Below are 26,980 nucleotides of genomic sequence, written 5' to 3' on the forward strand. Positions count from 1 at the left end.
AAAACAACACCAAGTCTCCCAACCATGTCTGCTGATGTGTGTGTGCGCGCACGTGCGCACATGTGTGTACACAGATCTGGATCAAGTGCTGTTTGTGCCACAGAGAAACCCAGGCTGAGCTTCCTGCTTCCAAGCCCCTGCCTTCTTTGGGTGCCGCTTGAAACTTTTCTTTACCAGATTTGCATCTGTCATTCTTAGCTTGCAAAAAATGTTTCTTGTTCTGTTGTTAACTTCGATGCAGAGCTCTACTCTAAATACCTAACTTGAAATGTTTGTCACCAGAGCCCACAATGTGTGATTTGGGGGACAAGAGATTTCATATACATTTGTATACATATATTTATATGCATTTGGTTTCTGATGAACATACCAAGGTAGATATTGTCTAAAGCTTTTTTTTCTTAGTCTCAGGGTACTGAGATGCTGGAAATAGGAAATGGTATTCGAATACCCAGATACACACTATATATCCTCTGGCAGAAAGAGAGGAGCTCACAATTAATTGCTAAACTACAGAATGTTAAATCATCCAAGGGACATCAAATGATGTGGAAAATGACAATATTGTGAGAAGTTCTATTTACTTGAACTAGCATTCAGCTATCTAAAGACATAATGGAGCTTTTTAAAGTTAGACCCATATTATTTATGTGATGATGCCAAAACATAACCATGACATTTTTCCAGGGTGACATTTTCCAACTGCAATTAAAAATCAAAACATTTGCTCACCGAGCTCTCATGTGAATAAAAGAAATCCTGCATTAACAAGTTGCAGTCATCTTCATTAATGAGAAATTTTGCAGGTTAAGAACATAAAATTATTGGTTATCCAGCAGGGTTTGACAATAACTTATTCAGATGGAACTCTTGCACAGTTGTGAGAACAAGTGTTTTCCTGTCAGAACAACCTGCAGAGTACAGACTAATTCATTCAGCAAATATTTTTTGAGCATCTACTGTGGCCTCAGATTCTGAGACTATGGTGCCACGGGGAGCAAAAATAATCACAGTACTTGCCATGATAGGTCTTGTAGTCCAGTGGATGGAAGAGGAGATGGTAATCAATTATGCATAAATGAACATTTATATTTAAAACTGCTAAGGAAAGGGGCATGGAAATACGCTCTGCTAGTGTGTAATAAGGGGAACTAATCTAAGGCTAGCAGGGTAGTGCGGAGATGGCCTTAGGATGACTTTGCGATGTTTATCAAAAAGCTTTATCAAGTCTATACCCCTTGAAATAGGATTCGTACATTGAGGCACTTTCCCTGAAGGAATAATTTGAGATGTGTTAAACATTTTGTCTATAAGGACAAGGCATTGTTTTTATTATAGAAATGTTGGAAACATCTTAAATATTCAAAAGTAAGCACTTAGTTAAATTTATTATGTCCTTCAAAATTGTTTTGACTACCGAAAATCTTTAAAAAAATGTAAAAGTATTTTTATTGTAATAAAAATGCTTAGTAAGAAAGAGTATCTACCAAACAGTATTTTAAATGCCTTTGCCTTTATCCTAACCCTGTCCTTTCTAGTTCCTCAATTGATTCTTTGATTTCAAATATATCAATAATCATACTAATAGCAACTGTAAGAGCTCTTCATACTAGCTACCATTTAGCACCAAATACTTTATATCCATTATTTCAATTGATCTGATGTAAACCAGTGAAATAGGTATTATTTCATTTATTTCTTTTTGTATACCGTGACTTTTAAATATTGTCAACATAGATATGTATTCCCTGTGCAACAATGAAAGAATTGTTTCAATGCCCATGCTATTTACCATGAATTTCCTTATTGCCATTCTATCTAAGAGAAATCCCCTATCTTTTTGTGACAGCGTTCTGCGAAGAGGGCTGCAGATATGGTGGAACATGTGTGGCTCCTAACAAATGTGTCTGTCCTCCTGGATTCACAGGAAGCCGCTGCGAGAAAGGTAACCTCATCTGGTGTGTGTCTCTGTGTGTGTGTGTGTGTGTGTGTGTGTGTGTGTGTGTGTGTGTGTTGGGGTTGGGGGGAGAGAGAGAGAGAGAGAGAGACTAGGCTTCAGAGAGAATGGAGGCTCTTCCTCTGGAGCTATAGTACTGCGGGTTGACTTAATACATTATGTCTTGATGGTGGATGTGGCTCTCCTAAAGTTGGGTACCTTTTGATGACTGTGTAATAGGCATCCTCCTTCTGAAAATAGAGCTTCATTTGCCCTCCCTCCAGCGTGTCTAATTTAGCAAGGTCGAGTCTTTTCTCTGCCTCCGTTCGCAGTGTGCATTTTTAGTGCTAATTAGAGATAAAGGCTGACAAACTGACCAGCTCCACTTAATCCTCTATTGGGTAGCGTCACAGGCAACCACTGGAGTTCTAGCAATCTGCGGCACCCACGGAATCTAAATGAGAACCACATGCTCCTTGTGTAAAAGCACATTAAATAACCCCAGCAGCAGGTTTATTGGTGTGCTTGGGATTTTATTATAATATTGGTTTACTAGGAACATTATCATTCATGGACCTGATAATATAAGCCAATTAGTATTGGTAAGATTCCATTATGTACAGCTTTCTATCTGCAGTAAATGTAGTGTTTACACTGGGCACTATTTGGTGAAATCTAGCTCTTTTATTAATTGGAGAAGTCCTCCTACCTGTGTGTAAATGAAATTGACATTCAGTGCCAAAGTGGCAGTGTATGTATCAGTGCAAACAAGAGGTTTATGCCATGTGAAATTGAGTATTTCATTGTATTTTCCCATGAGCTTCATTAGGTTAAAATCACTGTGTTATGTGTTTCTGAGTCTGGAATGTCACACTGGACACTTCTCATAGTAGAGCAATAGCATGATGGCAATATGGTGCTATAGTCCTTATCCCTATTATTAGATGAGGGGGAGTATGTTTTCATCTAATGCCAAAGATCTAAGCAAAGCTCTTGCTTCCTTGCCTTCATGTTAAAGGTTTCTGAATTTAAATAATAATTTTTTTTTTTTTTTTTGCGGTACGTGGGCCTCTCACCGCTGTGGCCTCTCCCGTTGCGGAGCACAGGCTCCGGACGTGCAGGCTCAGCGGCCATGGCTCACGGGCCCAGCCGCTCCGCGGCATGTGGGATCCTCCCGGACCGGGGCACGAACCCGTGTCCCCTGTATCGGCAGGCGGACTCTCAACCACTGCGCCACCAGGGAAGCCCTAAATAATAAATTTTTTAAATGAGCCTGTTTATTATACCCCAACTCGTTTGACATATTACATTGCACTGCCTGTGTATTTATAAGGCAGCCTGATCCTTTTAAGAACATGTCAGAATTTAACTACATAAATTATTCAACGAGGAAATCAACAATGAGCATCATTGTTTCCATATTTTGTGATATTATCAACAAATCAGGTCACATTTGTTAAATAATAATTACTTGGTTTGTCTTTAAAAAAAAGACATATAGAGCCAAGTTCCGCCTCCGAGCAGCATGAGAGAATTATCACATGGAACTGAAGGATTCTTGTCAAAAGCAAAGTCACTTAGCACACATAACCATATTGCAGTGCATTTGATTTTAATTCAGTTTTCTAAAATGAAAAAAAAAAAAAATCTAAAGGTTTCTCAGTATTTCCTCCAAAACTGCTATGTTTCCCTAAAATTAGAATACAGGAATTAATGGAGACAGAGTGGTGATGATGGTAATGCTGATGATGGGGGATTCTAATATTACTAATGATATACCATTTATCATGTACTAATTATGCATGAGACCTTTTAAATGATTATTTTAATATTAAGAACGAACAAAAGAGATAGATATTATTACGCTCATTTTATAGATGGCAGACTAAAGCTTGGGTAGATAAGTAACTTAAGCAATGCTACGGAGCCCGTATTAGAACTGAGAATAAAACTCAACTTGTGTTCCACAAACTACATTTTAAACCCTTGCATGTGTTTCAAAGGGATAATGTTGAACTTCCTGTAAAATCTGGGCTCCTGGTGAATCAGAATATCTGGGGGAGGGTCCATGAGCCTGCACTTTCACCAAGCACCTCGGGTTGCTTGTTATAAACCAGTCATTTTTATCTTGTCATAGTGATATTTAACCAGAGTATCTACTGTAAAGTTCTTATTCTTTTTGCATCATAAAGCATTGGAGGAGAGCATTGATCTTAGACCAGTGGCAGCCCAGAGTCAGTGGCAGCCCAGGAAGAATCAGTTATGGTTTCTGATGGCTTGCTGATTTGACCTCTCTCCTTTGCTCTGCTCAATAAGTGGCTGATTGAATCGGTGCTTACATTCTGGTCCATAACGTGGAACAGGAAAAAGCGAGATAGAGGAGAAAATCAAGACCAGAGGCAAAAGTAAGACAGACATTGGCAGGTCATTGGTTCCTAGATAAATATTAAAGTTGAGATTGAGAATTACTTACTCTTGAAAACTTATACAGTTGCTATAAGGTAAAAAAAAAAAAAAAAAAAGAATAAAATAAGGTTTCTCTGTATGTGATGTTGTCCTCCATTTGTAGCAAAACCATTCCATTTAATATTGGCCAATATTCTAGTTCTATGAGATTTTTTTATGGATAGCGTAAAGTACATGTTTTTCCAATCACTTGTGTGCAAGGGATCTAGGTGAATTACAGGACAAACACTAAAAGCCTGTTCCATATCTTGTCAGAATTATTTTGTGGTGCTCACTGTCAGCAATAAACATTAAATAATTCCACTTGACATTGAATAGTGATGCTAGATACCTTGAGACACAAGGTGCAAAGGGGAAATACAAATGCATTGTGAATGTCTAATGGCATGGTTACATTAAATGTCATATTTGGTTTGTTCTAATTTTAGGGCTAATTAAATGGTCCCATTTGAGCTATATAGAATCCACTTACATTTAGTTTTAAAAATGTTTCTTTTGCCCCCGCCCCCCGCCCCCCATTACTGTTTTTATTCATTGCTTGTGATAGCCTTTCAGAATTCAAGTATATTCAGCTAAATCACTGAAAAAGAAAATGCCTATCTGAAACATAGTGAATTTGAAAATTCCACTCACGTTTGATGTGTAACACAGAGATGAACAACTCTGCATTTATTTTACATTGATAAGATTTTAGTAAATGTACACTTTTCATAACCCCACTCAAGATAAGCAAACATTTTACCTCCCTTGGTTTCTGGACAACGTATTACGCTGGCTCTTCTCTTACCCTTTGTTCCTTCTCTGTGCCCTTAGCTTTGATTTGGTTTCACATCTAACATGGAGATGTGTAAAGAGAGAGATGAGTGAAGAGCCAGTAAGAAGAGTAGTTGTGTTACTCTTAGGATAGAAAAGGTCCGCCAGTGAAATCTCTTTGTAATCCTAGAGAGCTAAAAGGATATCATGCCACACTGACGTAAAGGAGCCAAATACAAAACAAAACGAAACAATACGATTCGTCCTAGAGGCTTTTCAAATATAAAATCAAAGAGTTACACTAAATCCAGAGGTATGTTGCTTACCATAAAATAGCATAGGATCATCCTCTAAGAAGTGAATGTTTTCTACTTAGCATTAAGCAAATTTGCAAGCAACAAGTAGAGATTAAATATAAGGTAGCAAGCTTGTCTAATGAAGGGTTTCTTAACCTTGACACTATTGACATTTTGGACAGATAATTCTTCATTGCAGAGGGCTGTCCTGTGCACTGTAGGATATTTGCAGCATTTTAAGCAGGCTTTTAAAAATTTATATATCTATATGTCTAATATTAAAATATAAAATATTTATATAAATATTTATATTTCTAAATATAAATATAAGCATTTTTTAGGAGACAGAAAATCATTTTTAAAGCATCTCTTCAGGAGTTCTAGAAGTACTTTGGGTTTATTGTAATTAGAAAATTCTTTTTTTTGCTAAAGTATAGTTGACTTAACAATATTATATTAGCTTCAGGTGTGCAACCTAGTAGTTTGACATATTTATAGACTATACTCCATACAAAGTTATTATAAAATATTGACTATATTCCCTGTGTTGTACGTTATGTTTTTGTAACTTATTTATTTTATATCTAGTGGTTTGTACCTCTAAACCCCCTTCACCTATCTTGCCCCTCCCCCAGCCCTCTCCCCTTGGGGAACCACTAGTTTGTTCTCTGTACCTGTGAGTCTGTTTCTATTTCTGGGTAATCAATAAATAGCAAAAAAGTTGAACAGTATTGTGCATTCACAGTATAATTTCTAGTTATTTTTTTCTATTTTGCTTATCGGAAATTTCTAATTTTTCTACAATAAATATAAATTATATTTGTAATAAGAAATGATTTTTTAAAAGCTTAACATAAAGAGAATTTAAAATTCATGAAAAGAACTTCATTTTTCTCAATGACTGGGGCCTTTTAACCTTTCCTAAAGGGAAACGACTTTTTGCAGGATAATTTATTCTCTTTTTTTCCCTGTGCTTCAGGACATTGTAGATATATAGGCAGAGGGTAGTAGTTTACCCTGAGTATATTGTCCATCCACCAAGTAAAAAGAATGGTCAGAAGAAAGAACTTGTCTATTTTTCCAAATTTTAAATCTTGCCCCAATTTTGATGGAGCTCTACCAATGTTCTATTTGCTACTGCTCTGCTCCCCTCTGTCATGGAGAAAATTTTTGTACGAGTCTTCACAAGGGTGGATAGTGGCTCCATTATCTAAGTGGAGAAGAGGATATTTCCTTGCCAGGTATAACAGGACTCTGGAGAGGGCATTTGGGAGGAGAATTAGTGCAAATTCACAGCAGTTAGGAGAGTTATTTAACTTTTCTTAGCACGAGCGTTCTCAGGCTGTCTGACACATGGCGCATGCTCAGTAAATAGCAGCTTCTGTTATTAATGTTGCTGCTATTGTTGTGTAGCTAACAGGTGCCCAGGAAAGAGTAAGCAGGATTTTTGTGGCATCATACAAAAGAGAAGTACTAGGAATTGAGTTTTCTCTGAGTTGCCCATCCAGTTGAACCCACCAAAAAAGGAGACATGCAGATCCTCTTAAAAATTTCATTAAAGTCAGATGAGTATAAATTTGTTTGAGGAACTATTCCTTGCACTGGTTCTTTCCAGAAATAGAGAATGGCAGAGGAGAGGCATTGTGCCGGAGAATGGGAGGAGCCCAAACCCACCAGCACTGAGATCATTCATGTTTAAAGCAGCTCAGCCTTGGGTTCAGCTGCTGAACCTATAGTATCTCGTTCCCCTCCTCTTCTCAATTCCACCCGCTCAACTTTATTTTTTTCAGCCGTGATGGAGAAATGGAACTAAAGATGTGACACGCTTCTCAGTGGCTCCAAAATGGAGTTGTCACTGAACTCTCAGACCTCTTTGGAGCAATTTCAAAACCCTGTCCATGGTCCTGCCAGGCTCACCATTTTGCCAGGTTTCAGACATCTGGAAAAATACCTGAAACCATTTTTCATTCTCATCTCCTTGGTACAGAGCAAGTTTTCAAGTCATCTCAATATAATTGTAGGGAGCTATGCCTTCTGTTCACAAACAGCGATTTGGACTATAAAGATGCAGCCTGGGATAGTGTAAAGACTTCTAGACGGAAGGACAGAGGCCTGTGTTCTGCTACTTGATCTGACATGAATTACGTAGCCTCTGTGAAGTGAAACTTCCGCCCACTACCCATGGATTATGAGTCCCAACCTTTTGCATTTGTTATTTCTTGTGAGGCAACTAGTCCCACCCTAGGGAACATATATGAGGATGTGTATAAGTGTTACTCAGCCAGTCAGTAGTGGAGTTGTGGTTCTAACCCATGCATGACTGAATCCAAATTTTACACACTTTCCAATAACCTGTTGCCTCTAGCTCGTATTACCTGTGTTCAAGGGCAATTAAATCTAACAGATTACATGCAAGGCTAAATACCTTATGTTCTTCTGTGGGTAATAAACCGTACTCTCCTACTTGATGATGGGCATTGATTTATATATTCCTTTCAACATCTTTGTTGCACCTAAGGTGAGAAGAGAATAAACAAAATAGGAGTAAGAACACACCCTCTGACGTCATTCTAGGTCAGTCTCGGTTGGGTTCCACTATTTACCAGAATCGATGAGATTAGATCAGATATACATAATGTTTGCAAGCTTCAGTTCGCCACTAAAAAAGGGATATCAGTATTACTTATTGCATATTATTATTGTAAGGTTATATGAAATAGTCTGTTTAAGGCATTTGGTAGAGTCCCTGCCGCAGTCTGAGAAGTCTGCACTGAGGAGATGTGGACACTTTCTCTTTTCCTCTTTCAGTATCGTATTTTAAAATTCATAGGTGTCAGGAATCTTATCCTGGGTGAGATAATCTCGTGGGAAAGAGGATAAGGTCTCACGTAACCAGTACAGTGGGTTTCTAGTGTTGAGGCCCTCTGGACGAGCGATGCGCAGTTGCTGGTTCTTCCTTGGTGAGGTGTTTTGGTAAGGGCCTTTGATCACGAATTACTTCCAAACGAAGTTCCCTTGACATGACGATCCTTTGATCTTCTGTAGCTCTGAGCTTGTGAAAGGCCACTTCTCTGTTGTGGCTCCTTTGCTCTGCAAGATTAACATAAGATTAGGGTGACGCTCTGATGCTCTTCTGTAGGATTCCAATAAAGCAGACACTTTTCCCCTCCTTCAGTCCAAGCGCAGCCCTCTCTTAATGTGGTCTTTTTTTTTTTCCTCTGCTATGTGACCGAGGCAGTGCCAGACCCAGGCATTAACTTTTAGGCTCTTAGGGTACAAGTCAAATATAATTTGCTTTGTCCCTAACCATCCAGGGGACATTTCTAGATATGCTTGAAGACTGTCGCCCTGGGATGAGTTGAGAGAGGATGTTCTTCCCCCTCTTTCCTGCAAAAAGAAAAGAAAGGGTGACCTGGAACTGGAAGCATGCCAAATCTCTCTCTCTAACCAAGTTCTCACTTTTGGCCTCATCACCATGCCTTGCTAAATTTCTAGGTCTTTGTTTACAGAGCCGGAAGGTGGTTAATGGTTAATGTAAGAAGATGGTTAATGGTTAATGGAGGCATTGCTGATTTTTGAAAGTATTATAAAGGTAGTCTAGCATACAGCTTTGAAACATAGCATTATTATGTATCAGAACTCTAACATAGGAAAAGTCCAGTTTTAATATCCTATTATGTTTGAATTCAACAAATATTTGGTAAATGAATAAATGAGCATACACAAGGACCCTAAATTTCACATGGTCCAGTCTTTTCATTTTATAGATCACAAGTTGTAATGGCTCCAGTTGAAATCTAATTTAAAAGACACCAAAGTAAAAATGTATTATACTGGGGATGGAGGAGAGAAAGGCCATTAATAAGAATGCCATTAATAAGAATAGTATAGTATAGAAATTTTGTGTATTTCCAGTAGCTTTCTCAGCACACTTTCCAGAAGCAAAGTAAAGGGCACCAATCTTTTTAATGGATTGGCATTCCTCATCAAATACATGAAAGCTATTAGGGATTACCTAGTCTAGTTAGTAATGCAGAAAATAACTCCTGACTATTTAGATGACAAACGGTTCTTCCTCCCCCGCCCAAGCAAGCTCGTACTATTGAACTGTGAAAGTCAGGAGTTTGGTTCATAGGCTCATTTTTAATCCTCTGCCCTGGGAAATACAAACACCCTTGTAACTTGAAGCACAATGGCTGAACAGAAAGGAAATCCAGGCTTCTGTAAAAATAGGACCGACTGGAGCCCAGAAATTGCAAATGTTCCCTGGTAACTAGTATCCAAGAATTCTTTCGATCCAAGTATATTTAATGCACTGTAGATCATGTGGAAAAAGCCTAATTGAAGCCAATAGCTTGGCCGAAAAAGAATGTAAACTCTTGCAATTTGCATCACTCTCTCCTAATAGGATCCACTGATTAGAAAAGGTAAGTTGCCCGAAGATGTTCGCTTGGGTCCAAAATATGATGAATCAAATAGCAATATCTATGCATTCATTTTGGTGATGGTTGAAAAGATAAGAAGTTTCAGGCTTGGTGGGCTAATGTGGTTTTAAGGCATTCTCCAGTTTAATAGAGACCTTGAAGTTATCTGTGGGAGGCAACAATTTTAGCCAAGAAGATTGAGTCCATAAGGGGAGATTCTGGAAGATTATTTTATTAATCTTGCTAAGAAAACCTTTCAGTACCTCCTCAGTGCTTACAACATAAAGTCCATCTTCCATAGCGTGATATCTAATGACCTCCCTGATTGGACCTCTGCCTACCTCTCCAGCTTTATCTCCTCTTTCTCCTCCACATACATCTTAAATCCCAGCCCATTCTAAACTACTCTGGTCACTGAAATGCACCTTATTTTTTCAAATCTCGGAGCTTTTGCCTGTAATGTTCTCTCTGCCTGTAACACACATACAGGCTTACATGTTGATCGCCAATATCTGATATTAATTAAAATACAAGCGTACCTCGGAGATACTGCAGGTTCAGTTCCCGACCACTGCAATGAAGTGATAATCACGATAAAGCAAGTCACACAAATTTTTTGGTTTTTTGCGTATAGAAGTTATGTTTACACTATACTGTAGTCTTTTAAGTATGCAGTAGGATTATGTCTCAATAAAACACTGTACGTACCTTAATTAAAAAATACTTATTACTCAAAAATGCTATCATCTGAGCCTTCAGTGAGTTGTAGTAGTAACATCAAAAATCACTGCATTAGCACATTATAAATCAACTATACTTCAATTAAAAAAAAATTAAAGGAAAAAAAATCACTGATCGCAGATCACTGTAACAAATGTAACAGTAATGAAACAGTTTGAAATATTGTGAGAATTACCAAAATGTGGCACAGAGACAGGAAGTGAGCAAATGCTGTTGGAAGAAAGGTCCCGCTAGACTTGCTTGACACAAGGTTGCCGCAAACCCTCAATTTGTAAAGAACACAATGTCTTCCAAGCACAATAAAGCAAAGCACAATATAACAAGGTGTGCCTATAATGGAAAAGATTGGTTATTGAGGGTCTCTAATTATCTAGAATCCTCATGATCTGCTCCCTCTCAAAATATTCCTCCCACCGTCTTCCCCATTCCAGTTGATGATGAAATCTACCCTTTCCCATTCTCTGGATCAAGACCTTGAAATTGTCTTTGACTTCCTTCTTTTGCACAGCACATCCAAATCCTTGCTCTGCCTTTAAGATATATTTGGAACCCAAACATTGTATAATCTCCACCACTACCACTCCTGTGCATGACATCATCATCTTTAATCTAGGTTATGGCCAAAGCTTCCTAACTCATCTCCCATCCACTGTTGTACAGCTATCATCTCTTCTTAGCATGGTAGTCAAGGGGACATTGCTAAAAAATAGGTGAGATGGAGACACTGCTCTGCTCCAAACCCTCCATGGCTCTCCATTTTCACTCAATAAAAGTCAAAGTCGTTACAGTGGTCAAGACTCTTCATGCTCTGAGCCCCACTCCCTATTCCTTCTCTGTCCTCACTGTTCACTGTGCTCCCCCTCACTTGAATACCTTGTTTTCCAGTCATGTTTTCCTTACTGTTTGGTTGCTTGGAATGTTCTTCCCCCAGATATTTTCATGGTCAGCTCCCTCATGTCATTTAGGTTTCTGCTCAAGTGTTACCTCCTCAGGAAGACCTTCACCCCTAACTAAAATAACATATCTCTTCCTGCTTGTCACTCTTTTATGGTCATCAGAGCCCGTATCACTCTCTGATATGATAATGTTGTTTTGTCTGGTCCAACTGCCCAGCCAGAATATAAACTCCATGAGGGCAAGAGTTGTTTTATCTTATTGTCACTGTGTTTCCAGGGACCAGGGCAACACCTGGCACATAGCAGCTGCCCAAAACATTTGTTGAATAAATAGATTCTTTAATAAGAATCTCTTTAAGTTTTTGTGTTAGTCTCCAAAGCCATGATACTGTCATCATGACATATCTTGGGAAGAATGAGAAAATTATTGTTGTCAATCACACACTTTCATCCCTGGTATTTTTAGATCATATGTAATCAGAGATACCCTTGATGTTTTCTTCTCCCTCACATTCCCATTCGATCTGTTACCACAATCTATTTTTTCTCCATCCTACTGCCTAGTCTAAACCACTGTCATTTGGGTTTTGCTTGGAATGATAGCAAAAGGCAAATCTCCAGGTCCCAAGTCCTGCTCTTTCCTCACACAAAAAACGGTTCTTTCTGCTGAATTGCAGCCAACATAATCCCTATAAAATGCAAATGCAATCAAATCATTTTCCTGCTAAAAAACCTGAAATGGTTTCCAGTGCCCTTAGAGTGCCCTCCAACCTGGACTCTCTCTGAGTCCCTTCCCCATTTCAAGTTACAATCAATAACTTGAATTTTTCCCAAACTGAACTTTTTTACATTTTCTCAAAGCAATGATCTTCTTTTCTTTTCTTTTTTTAACATCTTTATTGGAGTATAATTGGTTTACAATGTTGTGTTCGTTTCTGCTTTATAACAAAGTGAATCAGCTATACATATATCCCCATATCTCTTCCCTCTTGCGTCTCCCTCCCTCCCACCCTCCCTATCTCACCCCTCTAGGTGGTCACAAAGCACTGAGCTGATCTCCCTGTGCTATACAGCCGAAGCAATGATCTTCTTACTGCAGGTCTCCACCCAGGGTATTTGCTCTACCTGGAACTCTTTGCTTCTCTTTCCTCACCTTCCTTCTTCCTCCCACCGTATCCAGCCCCCATCTTCCCTTGTTACCTTACTTAGATTTTAACTTAAGCTTTTCTTCAAAAATATTTTTCAGACTTCCTAGTTAACGGTAAGTCCCTTCCTGTGTGCTCTGTATCAACTTGGTTTTCCCTTTCATAAAATGGATTACATTTAATAGCATGTTTACTAATTTTCTCTCCCCTTTCTTCCTACCACCCATCCCTGTAGCATAGCCAGCATATATGTTTAACTTCTCTTGCCCCACGCAAAAAAACCCTATAAAACATTAACTTGATTCAGCAACTATTAACCCACAGTGTCTCCAAACCAAAATGGCCTATGTCCTAACCACTTTTCTTCCATCCCTTTCCTGGTCCTATTCTTCCCACTTCAAGGTGTTAATGACAAAGAATATAAATTAGATCATATGGGATCTGTATAACATGTTTCTGGATGAAAGAAGCATTAGCATCTATGAAGAAAACATTAATAGACATAAACTAGATGGTTCATTTCAGGAGGAGAAGCAAGTCCTTCCTTCCTCCCATAGACAAGCCCCAGCCTGTCTTAACATACCCCTGACCCAGGTAAGCCTGCCCAGATATGGCCCCTCCCTGGTTCTTAAATTGGCACGTAGTCCTGTTTGGATTGGACCACTTGATTAGAAAAGTCAAAGAACTGCGAACTGCACTTTTAAGCCCTTTTTGATTTACTGTCAGCAAGTTATTATGGCGCTCTTCTTTCAATAAATGATCTCAAATACCCAATAGCAAGCTTTAACTTTTCCAGCTACTTGGTCTCCAGTTATGTGGAAATACCATGGTCACTTACGCATTCCCCACTAACTCCATGGATTAGCATTTTAGACATGCTTACATTTTTTTCTCTACATATTTTTCTCAGTGTCTCTTGCAGTAGTTATACTTCTCCAGTCTCTGAGATTTTAGTCAGAATGATGAACGCACTGTTTAACCTGCATAGCTATTATTTAATGCTTAGGCTGGACCTTAATTGAGGCTAGAACGCGTGCTGAGTGCTTGACATATATTATAGTATGTTATTTAACACACTATACTATAACCCAGAAGTCTGGCACTGATTAGCACCCTCCAAACCTGTATTGCTTGTCTAATTTCATTATATAATTCTGTACTGTTCCCACTTGCCATTTTTCAAGCATATAAGCATATCTCAGGCTCTTTGCACCTGGTGTTTTTTCTTTCTGGAATGTTCTTTCTCCATATATCTCGGTGGCTCATTTCTTTACCTCCTTCAGGTCTCTACTCAACTGTCAGTCTCAGTGAGGCCTTTCCTACCACTTTATTAAAATTGCAACCCTAAATCTTGCCCCAATCAATATCACCTCCATTCTCTGATTTCTTTCTTTTTTCTCTTTGCACTCATCACCATTTATGACACTGAATATATCATTAATCTATCTTGCTTATTCTTTCTTCTCCCACGGGAAAGTTGACCACCATGATGGCAGAGATTGTTGTCGGTGTTTGCCGCTATAGCCCCGCTCTTAGAATAGTGCCTGGCATTTAGTATACATGCCAGAAATTGTGAATCATTGATGATTATCGTCATTTATCGAGTAAATTGGGATTAAGAACTGTAAAGTTATATGACCACGATTATAGGGCTAGGAAGTGTCAGATGTAATTTGAACAGTTCTTTGTGCTTCAAAGCTCTGGGTTTTAAACACTGTCCTTTGCTGCCCTTCTCCAAAAGGCAAGGCTGATTACCTTTAACAGTTGTCAGAGCTCATCTCTTGTGTGTTGTTTTTCTCAGTTAAACTCTGAATTCTGAGCGTGCCACTGTGATTCCTTTATATACCATCGACACTGTGGTGATGGTCTGAGAGACTAACTTTCCTCGTTATACTTCAGTTGATACCCTCTTCCTTAGAATGGGACTAATGTAATAGAAGTATTTCATGTGGTATAGATCTTTACAGTCTCCAATGCATGTTTCCAGGAACTGTATCATCTCTCTTTTCATCTCATAACAATTCCATGGAGGATGTATTATCATCATTCTGGTTTTACAGATGAGGAAACTGAGGCTAAGAGATTAAAGAAACTGCTCAAGGCTAAGAAGGGGGACAGCTGGGACTTGAATTCTTGTGTGGTGATTTAAAATTCCACGCTCTTTAAGTTTCTGTTCATTAATATGTCATGCCACCTGCCTCCCTCCTACAGGAGTCTTCACGTCTCTTAGCTCCAATTCATTAATATGTAGGCTGAATTTGGAAGTGCCAGAAGAATGCCATTGTTATGCCTTTTACTCATAGGGCCTTCCTGAATTAGGACAGTGGGGCACAGCGTAACCTTTTGAGATGAACTGCCTCAACCACTCACCGTGTGGCATTGACCAAGTTATATAACTTCTCAGGCGTGCAAGTAGCAGGAACTGGAGAAAGTCTAATTAGTAAATAGTAGATGATGATAAACTGGTAGATTGTAAAGAATCACAGTGCAGAGACTGTCATTTATAATTTCTGTATTTGAGAGCTGTGTTATCAGTTGTAGCCAATATTTATATAGCTCTTTATAGTCACAGACTCTTTCAAAGATACTTTGTTTTTAGAACACCCCAATAAAGCATTGTGAAGTAAGCTTCATGTCCATCTTACAGACAAAGAAACGTATTCATAGAGATTAAAATGGCTTTTCTACGTTCATCCAGTCAGTCAGCCTTGAGCTGGTATTCTAATATGCGTCTTTTACTTCCACCATTCCAGACTTTGAACTTGAAGTAGAATAAAGGCAATGTGAACCTCCCAGTGTTGATGCCACTCCAACAGAGATTAATGCCTAAATATTGTTCTTAAAAAACCCTGAACATGTTAGGGCATGACTTAACACATCCTCAGAGTAATGACATTTTAAAAATCAGAAGGAGACAAGATGTCTGAACAGACGTTTGCAGGTAAGCAGTGTACCAACAATTTGGAAGTTTCTGGAGAGATCTGAAGTCTGTTATATACATATCTGCAGATCTTTCCCTGCTCTAACACCCCCAGTTTTTTTCTCAAGGAAAACTTATTTTAATGTGAATACATTTTCGTTAAGTGAACCATCTTGCTTATAATTTAGTAGTAGTTAGCACTCAAGTGCTGGGCATCTGAGCAGAAACTGTTTTCCTATTTTTCAGTCTATTAATATACCTGTAGTCAATATTTTTGAGGTGACTATGTACCAGGCACTATTACAAGTACTTAAATGGATTATAGGATAAATACTATTATTATCCTCATTTTATGGGCGAGGGAACTGAGGCTTGAACAGCTGTTAGGTTGGAGATCAGAATTTGCTTCTACAGTGCAATGGGCGGTTTCTGTTGTTCCAGCTGTCTGTATCATTGAAGGTATTCCTGGAAAATAAGTTCTGTAATTATTTATTTAAATCACTCTCCCTTTCTCTCCTCAGTTTCTGCAATAATTAGCCGAGATGTTATCTAATAAAACCCTTGATTGGTAAATGTCACATTCATCCCCTTTTGTTTAAGGGTGATCTCAAGACTTGAAATAATCCTAAGGGTGCAGGAAGAGGGAAAAGCAGGAGATCTGGAAAACTCACAAAAAACTTAATAAACATTTATTGAAATATAATCTGTAGATAGAGAAGCACACAAAAGATAAGTATATCACTCAATGCATTTTTAAGAACTGAAGACATCTTTGAAATCAGGAACAAGACTGAAAAATAGAACCTTAACTGCATCCCAGAAGCACCCCTTCCTGTGCTCTTCCAAGACCCCACCAAGAGGAACCACTGCCCTGACTTACAGCACTGTAGAAGAGTTTTGCCTGTTTTTGAAAGTCATTACAAGTGGAGTCAAATTGTAAGTCCTCTTTTGTGTCTGACTTCTTTTGCTCAACAATAGATTTGTGAGGTTTATCCATTGTGTTGCTTATAGTTGCAGTTATTTAATTCTCATTGTGGAATAGTATTTCATCTTGTGAATATGCCAAATGTATTTATCCATTCTATTGTTGGACCTTTGAATTGTTTCTACTTTTGCTTATTTTGCCAGACTGAAATCCTTGTATATGGCTTTGGGTTACCATATGCAAGTATTTCCATATATCTATATATCTAGGAATGGAATTACTGGAATATGCTCGGGTTCAATTTTAATAGATACTGCCAAACAAACAGCTTCTCAAAGTGGCTGTACCTCTTTATATTCCCAGTAGACACAGATGAGAATTCTAATTGCACCACAGTTTTATCAATACTTATTTACTATCTTTTTCATTTTAGCCACACTGCTGTTGTGGTATTATATTCTTGGTTTTAATCTGCACTTCTTTGATGACTAATATAGTTGAACATGTATGCTTATTGTCCATTTGATTTTTACTGTTTTATGAAGTATCTAGTCAGGTCCTTTTCCCTTTTCTCTAAGGCACTGCCTGTTCTTTTCTAATGCCCAGTTTTAAAAGGCAAATAGTTCTACATGATTAGCTATGAAAACACAACAATTTCTTGTTCCTATCCTACTCCGTTCCTCCTCTCCAGAGTCAATCATTTTCTTTTCTACATCTCTGATTATAAAACATTCATAATATTGTGATTTCTCAGTTTTAGGCATTATCTATTGACCACCAGGGAAGATGAAGAATTATATCTTTTCAACCTCTCACTCAAAGTGCACTCACAACACACACAGACATGCCGACATACACACCGCACACAAACACTTCTTATTTCCTTCTTCTTTAGTTTCATTAGGTCAGTATTTTTATCTTTTTATTTCTATGATATCTTAACGCACGCTGCAGAGTTAGCTATGGTTATTTCTCCTGTATTGTACAAATGCTTGCTTTACCTGGATTTAATTATTATCTCATTTTGTTATTGTTTATTTGCTCAGTTTTTTATTCACTCAACATCCATTCAATCTCAGATATTCCTCAAATAATATTGGGTTGGCCAAAAAGATGTTCCGTAAGATGTTACAGAAAAATTCGAATGAACTCTTTGGCCAACCCAATACTATCATCCCAGTGCCTTCAAATATATTTTATATTTTACAACTTTAACTCAATGAAGAAAGCTTTTCCAAAGCCTTCTGACCTCTTCCATTCTACACTGGAAGCTTGTTAGGTGTACAGCACAGCTGGGATTTTTTGGATAACCTTTCAACATCATCTCATTTCCGTTGGATCTCCTGTTTTCTGAATCCTGTCTATTTTTCATTTTTTGCATTACATCCTTATTTAGAGGACGGATATTTAATTAGCTTCCTAAGTGTGCATGGAAGATAAATTGTTCAAATGTTGCATGTCTGAAAACGTTTCTACTCTACTTTTGCATTTATTTGATAGTTTGGATGGATATAGAAATTCAGGTTAAAAAGCATTTTTCTTTAGAATGTTATAGGAATAACTATTATTATATTTTCTAGTGTAACTTTTGAGAAGTACATTGCCATTCTATTCTTGATCATTTGTATGACAACTGGAAGATTCTGGAAAACTTTATTCCTTCGTGTTATAAAATTTGATGAAAATGTACATTTGTGAGGGTCTATTATTAAAACAGTGTACTGGGAACTTTCAAGATTCTTTGAATTTGGAAATTCCTGGGTTTGTTTTTGGGATTTAAAAAAAGTTCTTTGATGATTTATTCCCTTGAATTTTCATTGTTATTTATTTCTGGAACTCCTATCATTTGGGTGTCAGACCTTTAGATTGGTCTAATTATTTGAATACTTTGCCTCATTTTTTATCTTTCTCTTTTTTAATTTCACTTTTTGTTCCTTTCCTGGGAGGTGTAGATATTTTCTCAAACTTAACTTCCAAATTTATTGTTACTTATTTCTACTATCCTGTTTTATTACTGTTTTCTGAGTGTTCTCTTTATATTGTTTCCAGTTCTTGTAGGTAGTGTCTTCTTTCACCTTTTCAGAGATAATAGCAAGAATTACTCTTAAAATTTTTTTCTTATTACTTAATATAATATGTTTTTTATAAATTGACTATTTTTCTTCTAGTTTGTTCTTATCTTTGTATTTTTTCAGACATCTAGTAGCCTTGGCTATCTGCTTATTTTTGTGAGTGAGACATTAAAAAGTTGGTTGAAAATTCAGTTTACCTATGTGTGATATTGATATAAATGATTTTAGGTTTATTCTTTTGAGCTATTCAGATTTTTCAGAGAAGATTCTTCCAGTCTAATGGAAGGGATCAATGCAATTTCTGGAAGAATTATACTTGGTTGCTAGCGTTCTGAGAGCCAGGTGGGATGGATAAGGCAAAGGGTTTCAAAATTCAGTATGTGTATTTCCACTGAATCCCCCGTTTTCAGTATGGTATCTTTGCTCTCAACTGTCTTCCAGTTTCTGTGGTACCCTCTGCTGAGAAGAAAACTCCAGTCTTTGTTGGGGCAGGAGAAAGGCCAGGAGTCTGGCTGGGGTGAGGGAACATCTCTGAGGAGTCTAACTGCTTCTTTATCTAGTTTCCAATTAGTTTTCCTCTTTTAGCCTCACTATTCCCTGCAGTGCCAGAGATACCTGATGCCACCACTTCCTGTGTTCTGTGGTGTAAATCACCTTGCTTTCTGGCTTCCCCACTGCAGGCTATGAGTCATTTTCCTTAGGTCTTCTGACTGAGTTAACTCTCATCCACCTCTTTTCCAGCTTCCAAAATTATGTTGCCCATGTCTCTTCTCCAATGTCCTTTGCCTTTTGAGGGTTTATGGCCTTCATAATTTGTCTTTGATATTATTTTATTAGTGTTTCATGGAGAAAGTAGAGGTAGATGTGAGTATTTAATCCAGCATCTTTAATTGGAATTTAGCCCCTCAGTTCTAAAAGTGTTTCTGACTCATGAATGAAGAGTCACAAGAAACCATGGATGAAAATGTATATACAATAACAGTAGTATAAATGAATGTAGAATTAGAGGATATAAAATATATTTTTCTTTCAGAAAAGAGAAGATTGGGGGAAGGGATATAATTTAATTTATAAGTATCCCTCTCTAAAAAAATTACTCTCCCTAAAAAAATATTAGAAGAGGCTTCCTGGAAAGACAGACATTTCCCCTATCTGGAAGTACAGTATCTGACTAATTTCAAAGACCAGTAGAGCATTATTTATGATGTTAAATGTTTGAGTTATTTCTTTAAATTTGCAGGATGTTTTGGAAATTGTGGCCATAAATTGCCTTTCCACTAAGGATAGTTAAGTCAGGTTTTAAAAAAAATCAAGAGCTATTTCACATGAAATTTCATTTGAAATGTAATTTCAAATGATTTGGAAGTGGACCTTTCAGTGGCTTGGGAAATGACCAAGGGAAAATAATTAAGAGGAAATGGCAAAGGGAAATTTAGTACATAATTGGGGTTGAAGGACCATCAAGATACCATAGAGATAAGCACTGGGCTCAGACTTATTTAACAACTTCATTAATGATCCGGAAGAAGGAGGATTCAAGTTAATTAAATCCGCAGATGGTCCTTAGTGGAGTTACAAATACCAGGGCGAACTAAGAAATAATACAGGAAGACCTGGGGGTCAAAAGCTTTGATAGCTTTGGGCACAGAAGAGCAAAATTAAATTTGGGAAAGATAATTAAAATTGAATACACTTTGTTCAATGAGAAAATAGGAGTTAAACTGCAGACAGTCGGTGCTGAATAGAAAATGGTAAAGCTGAAAGAAATCCTGTGGCTGATGAACAAGTTATTTAGACAAGAGCCTTGCTTTGTGACTCCAGAAATACATTCATTTTAAAAAGAACATGTACTTTTTAATATATTTGCTGTGTGCATAATATTCACAAAACATTTAGTCACCAGGAGATGGCTGACATTAGAAACACAAATAAGAATCTCTCTAAACTCAGATGTATTTACGCTCTATCAGCAGTAAGGTAGGTGGAGTAGAATCTCACAAAAATATTATAATGGATTAATGAGGTTAAGATCAAGACATGATGAGAGGTGTATGATGGGGAGGAACCACTGAGAGGCAACTGACTACAAAATCGATGATTTCAACTTTTCGATATAGACTCTTTGTGTTGATGTGGTGTGAGGTTGGGAAGATTGTTGGGTAATTTTACACGCTGTCCCAGTAGTACCGTTCACTGTAGGGCACCCTCTCAGGTCTGGGTGTTTAAGAGTTTGTCTGGTTTCAGTAGTATGGTCAATAGAATGGAAACCAACCAAGGCCTGGGGACAGTAGAGCAGCCTAGATGAAATCATAGTGATAACTATCAGAATGGAAATCATATGTACGCAAAGACATACAAGGGCAAGATGTCGACCACTTATTGAATACCTTGCCTGTGTCAAGATTGTTCCAAGCAATTTACATTAAGTTAACTCCTTTAATGCTCACACTCAATCTACAGGATTAGACATTATTCTCATCTCCAAATTGCAATCACGAAAACAAGCCTAGGAAATGTAAGAAAATCACCTAAGGTTAAGTGCCAATAAGGATGCGTAAACTGGAATTCAAACCGAGGGCTTTCTGTTTCTAAGATCTATGTGCGTTTGTTTTTTTTTTTTCCAACTATGTTACACCGTTTGTCACAGAATGCTAGCATAAATAATATATGTAGAACTCGTGTGTGTGTGTATTTTGTCTATTCTGTAGAGTTTTAGGTAGAGAAACGTTCTTCTGAGACTCATTGACAGCTATTCTTGTACACTATAAAGTTGTGAGCAGATTTCACTCTGTGCAGTTTCAGTGCAAAATCGTCTTAAAGGAGTGTTTTGTACTTGGGTTAATTGTTTTGCGTCTTGGGAGAGGAGACACATTAACTAACATGCAGCAGAAATTATATAATATGATAGTGTCATTCCCAACTGTTGTCACCCAGAGTCACCATGTTTTAAAGTTTAAGTATCAGTATGTTTAAGAAGTAATGTTTATATATGTTAGCAGATTCAGATACTCTACACTTTAGGTAAGGAGATACATTGGAAGTCTTTCCATCTGTCTTTCAGCTGTAAGTTCCCCTACTCAGAAGGAACAAGAATTACCAATTTCTTGTGTGTAGGCTACTAGGCCACCAATTTTAACAGGACCCAGATGATGTGGGTTTTTTTAGAGGTGATGAGGGCACCTTGTGTGTGTGTGTGTATATATATATATATACACACACACACACACACACACACACACAAGAGGCATGAAGTGGGTCAGAGAGAATTAAGATACACTTCACAGTTTTATTTGAAGAGGCAAGAGTGGAAAAATTCCCCATGAAGTGTGCTGAAAACCACTAAGAAATGGGAAAATTGGAAAATGCAGGCAGCTTTGCTGGAAAGTGAGCAAGATATAAGGAGGGAAATCCCGAAGATTGACAGTGAGAAGAGATATCCAGGGTGACTGATTGCTTTAGCTTCTCTGTATCTGCCCTCTCTTTGAAACTAATCAGAATTCCTTGAGCTTCTGGTGAATGAGATTTCTAGGTGAGAAGAATTCTGTTTGTAATACAAGTGAGGTGGTTTGAATTGAAACTTAATCACATTTAGGAAAGTCAAGTATCCCTTCTGGGAGAGATCAAGCAGATTATGAAATGATTTTAGCAAACTGGTAACAAGACCATTCTTTCTAACTTTCGAATCTATATTTGGCTAACTAAAACACATGGAAAGAAAAATTCTGTTTTGGTCCGAGGGGCAAAAGATCTAAGAAATATTTCTTTCTAACTCCTATTTAAACGACTCATTCAGTTTCTAGAGCTCACTTCACCCACTAAAATTGCATCAGTAATTGTAGAGAAATTTCTTCATGATAGAGTGGAATCTCTTCTATTATTCTAGTCATAGTAATTCCCCCATTATTTAACAGTACATGGGAAATATCACAAGTCATGTTACAATATAGGACTTTGAAAAACATGAAATATTAACAGCATAATTCTACTTTTTCACATGAGTAGAAATTATACTGGCCTCTCTGAAAATAACACCTGAATGGAAGTCTCAAAGATGAGAAGCCTGAAAAAATAATAAAAAAGAAACATCAATCCTCAAAACCAACCAAGTATGAGAATTTATTGATTAGCGTGAGGGGAAGACAACACTAGCTGAGATAACATCTAGCCTAGAGAGACCAGGTCAATTCATATAGACCTTAAATATCTTTTCAGTACCCACTTCAATTCTGGGAGCATGCAGTTGCAAGTTTTGGCAGAAGTAGTTTTCACTTGCGCATACCTGATGATGAAACTTCCTTCATCACATAAATGAATTTTTGCCCCAATGCTTGTCATCAAAGCATCAGTAGTTAACAAGCCATACCCTGTGAACTTGCTCATCACCTGCACTGTTATATTTTTCCTAAGGAGAAAAATCTATAGGGAACTAAGCTTATGAAAGGGGGCAGTGGGGCGGGGGGAGGGAGTATTGGATGTATATGTTTTCTAAAGCAATTTTCCAATACGAGCAACTGAAACCACCACTTTTATAGAATTACTTACCTCATTTACCTATTCAAAATTATAAAATAATATGTGATTCATTTAATAAATAAAAACTGGTTTCAGAACACTATATACAAGAGCAGAAACCAATTTTATCCCAGGTAAACGAAAGATTTCTGAAGAAAGGGCTAAAGAAATACAGACTTGGCAGCTAGGGTCACTTGTGAATTGCAGAATTCACATGTATTTACTTAGTCCATAAATGGTTACCAACTACTTGCTATGTACAAAAATGCTTTAAAATAAATCCAGATGATGAGTTACCAGGGGAGATGAGAGAGGTACATAAATAATTATTAATACATGATTTTTAAAATGATAAATTCTGTATGAGAGTCATAAAGAGCTTTCGTAGGATTTTAGAGGAGGAATATGACTTCTGTTTGGGGGCAATGGAGGAAGAATCAAGAAAATTGTAATGAATGACAGGCATTTGGATAGCATTTTAAGTAATGAATCAGACACATCCAACTCAAAGTAGAGAAGTAGCATTTGAGAAAGAGAAAATAGCATGAACGAAATCTTGCAGTGTGAAATTACAGGACCACCTTGGGAAAGCTGAGCAATCTAGTCTGAAAGGTGGGTTGGGATTATACTTATTTGTATTAAGCTCAGATGCAGAAGGATGAGCTAATCATCTCTCTCACTTGCTGCACACTATCATGCTACTCTTGTAAGTTCTCTCCCATTCGTTTATTTAATCTCCTGTCTCTCGCTGCTCCCTTCTCTCATGCTTCGCTCTACCGCAAAGACAACTATTTAATGTATCTGATATGTTTCTTTACTTATATGTGTTCCTTGAAATGTGAATTCCTCTTTTTTGCATTTTGATTTTCAACTTACTCAGATGGTATAATGCTGTATATTTTGCCATGATTCCTCTCCTGAAAAAACTCAGCACCTTAGTTTAAATGTAAGATTTAGAGTGATTGCCCTGTTTACTTAAAGTCCACTTGTTCTGACTGACAAGAGATTTTTTTTTCCAACATTAAATGATTGTTTATTTTTCAGGTTTAAAAGTTTTGAAATATATATATACAAGCTAAATAAACTACACTCAGAGAATCAATGTGGAGCAGAACATATTATTCTGGATAATAGGATAGGATACAAAGATGATAATGTCGGGAATTCTGTGGTGGTCCAGTTGTTAGGACTCCGTGCTTTCTTGGCACGGGCAAAAAAAAAAAAAAAAAAAAGGTCATGTCTTCAAGTACAAAGAAAAACTGGTAATGCTGCATGGTGTAGTGTCCTAAGCGTGTTTCTATCATGTTTTTCTCATACATTTTCCCTCCAAAATAAAACCCAGACAGCCACTATTCCCCTTGACTGCAAGCAATATCACTCTGAATAGCCTCTTAATTGTCACCTTGTCATTCTGAAAATTTTCCTGGTACATAGACCAAAACAGGGACTGATGGGTTAAAATGCACGTATAAACTTTATTTGACTAAATCCTACCAGATTGTTTCCAGAACGGCTGCATCAGACCAACTGTCTGCCAACAGTGCATGATTCTAAATTTCCCAATCTTGTCTGTGTAAATCATAGATCATTGTTTAATTTTAATTTCTCTAAGTACCAATGAATTTATGTATCTCTTCCTATGCTTCTTAGTCTTTTAGATTTACTTTAAAAATAAAAATTGCCTGTTGACTCATTCTGCCCATTTTCCTGTTGAGATTCCTATCTTTCCCTGGTTGATTTTAAGGAGCTGCATATTAGAATGATGTTAAATAGAGGTAGAGATGGGGGCAAGTTCATCTTGTTTCCCATCATAAAATAACATGTCAAAAATTTCTACATTAACTATAATACTATTATATTTCAGTGAGTTTCTGATGTATCACTTCCAGTGCCAAGAGTTCTGTTCTATTCCAGCACCATAGAATATACATGTATATACACACACATTATATTTATTATATTATATAATTATATATGAGGGCTATATATCATATGTGAGGGAGGGTTATATGGACAGAAATAAATGTTGGACTCCTATTTTTGTGCAAAGTACATAAATGATTTACAATTCTTTTAAAAATTAACAGTATAAAACAAATGAAGACTGGGTCTTGGTATTAAGCATGAATGAATCCATCATTTTTTTGTATGTCTCAAAGGTTCCCTTGATTTTTGTATTAAATAAAAACATTGCAGGGACTTCCCAGGTGGTCCAGTGGTTAAGACTCCATGCTTCCACTGCAGGGGGCACAGGTTCTATCCCTGGTTGGGGAACTAAGATCCCGCATGCTGCGTGCATGGCCAAAAAACCCGAAAAACAAAGAAAAAATTGGATTAAAAAACGTGGTATATTCTGTGGTGACCTAAATGGGAAGGAAATCCAAAAAAGAGGGGATATATGTATACACATAGCTGATTCACTTCGCTGTACAGCAGAAACTAACACAACATGGGAAAGCAACTATACCCCAATAAAAAAAATTAAAAAATAAAAAAGTGGTAGTTTTTCATTGTAAAAAATGGGAAAATATGAAAAAGTATAAAGAAAAAATTAAAATTACTCATAACTTTATTCCAGGGGAGGAAATACTCATATTACTCTATCTCTTTTCACCTAGCATACTTACATATGCACAGTCTTTAAAATTTTTGCAGCTTAAAATATGCTTATTGTATAATTTTAAGTTGTGTAAAGCATATATAAATTATATAATTAAATATATATCTATATTAAATCTTATATAATTATATAGATAGATTTCATAGGCACATATGCTCTAGAATCACGTTTTAAACTATCTAAAATTTTGCATATTAAATATTATATTTGTGTAAGAAATACAAACATCTATATAAATTTCAAAAGTATATTTGTAACTAACAAGAGTTAGCCCATACTATAGATATCAGACTGTATTTTGTTTTTATTTTAATAATGAATCATACATCATTGCTTTTTTATGGACGATATTTTTAATAATAATAATGATAATAATAACAGTGGACTTGGCTTACTCACTTAAGGCCTGTGTCTTCCACTGGAGTTCCAAGCATCAAACTCTGAACATGGCTACAAACCACGTTTCCTGAGGCTCTCTGTGTCTTTAAATGTTCATTAAAAAATATGCCATGTATGGTGCCTCCTGCTCTAACACTCTGAAAGCCTGTGTGATTCACTCCCTGTGTCTCTCCTCATGCTGAATGATTCATCAATGTGCATGAGTTCAGCTGTATGGAGTTCCTGGGCCCATGGGCCCACCTGCCTTGATGAGACAGAAAATCAAGGAGGTATCTCATCAGTTGGTCTTCGGAAGAATCTTCAGGATGATCAAAGGAGACTGGCCTCAGGCAAAAGCAAGGATCCTTACAGGGCCTCAGAGAGGTCCAGTATGAGGAAGGCAGGTGGAAGAAGCACCATATTTCATTAGAACAAAGATAAAGCCTGTTTTGCCAATGATCACCTGACCCTTAAAGTGTCTGGTAAACAGTAGATGCTCAGTAAGTGTCCTCTGAGCTGAATTCTAAGTTCTTTTATATAGTACTTAAAAAGGGTTTTGTTTTTACTTTGTATTAATATGTGCCTCCTTAAAAAGGTTATTCCTATTCCATTCTTGCCTCGTATGCTCATTTCTCTATTTCTCTTTTCTTCCAATTCCTTACACTTTAAATAGGGAGCTTATAGTCAGTGATTTTTATAGCAGTAATTGGAACTAACAACTCCCAAGTGATCCAGTTATTCAGTAGCAGTTAGAAACACTGCTCAGGATGGTCATTACAGAATTCTGATTTGTCTGTGCTGGGGATAACAGTCATCTCTCTATTGAAGAAAAAACCAATAAACTTAGATAGAAGTATAAGCAGGTACAACTAGATGCATTTCCAAAGACGTCTCTT

At 37.2% G+C, this 26,980-nt stretch overlaps 1 protein-coding gene across 2 annotated transcripts in view; it reads left to right on the top strand.

Annotated features, from left to right (window-relative positions):
• NELL1 (neural EGFL like 1) overlaps positions 1-26,980 on the top strand; it is an 869,596-nt gene that overhangs the window by 655,562 nt on the left and 187,054 nt on the right. For both annotated transcript variants that reach the window (XM_019947892.3, XM_019947894.3), the window contains one exon: positions 1,850-1,945. In XM_019947892.3, coding sequence (XP_019803451.2) covers positions 1,850-1,945 — 96 coding nt within the window. The remainder of the gene's footprint in view (positions 1-1,849; positions 1,946-26,980) is intronic.

The sequence above is a fragment of the Tursiops truncatus genome, chromosome 8 (genome assembly GCF_011762595.2).
Source record: "Tursiops truncatus isolate mTurTru1 chromosome 8, mTurTru1.mat.Y, whole genome shotgun sequence".
NCBI lineage: Eukaryota > Metazoa > Chordata > Mammalia > Artiodactyla > Delphinidae > Tursiops > Tursiops truncatus.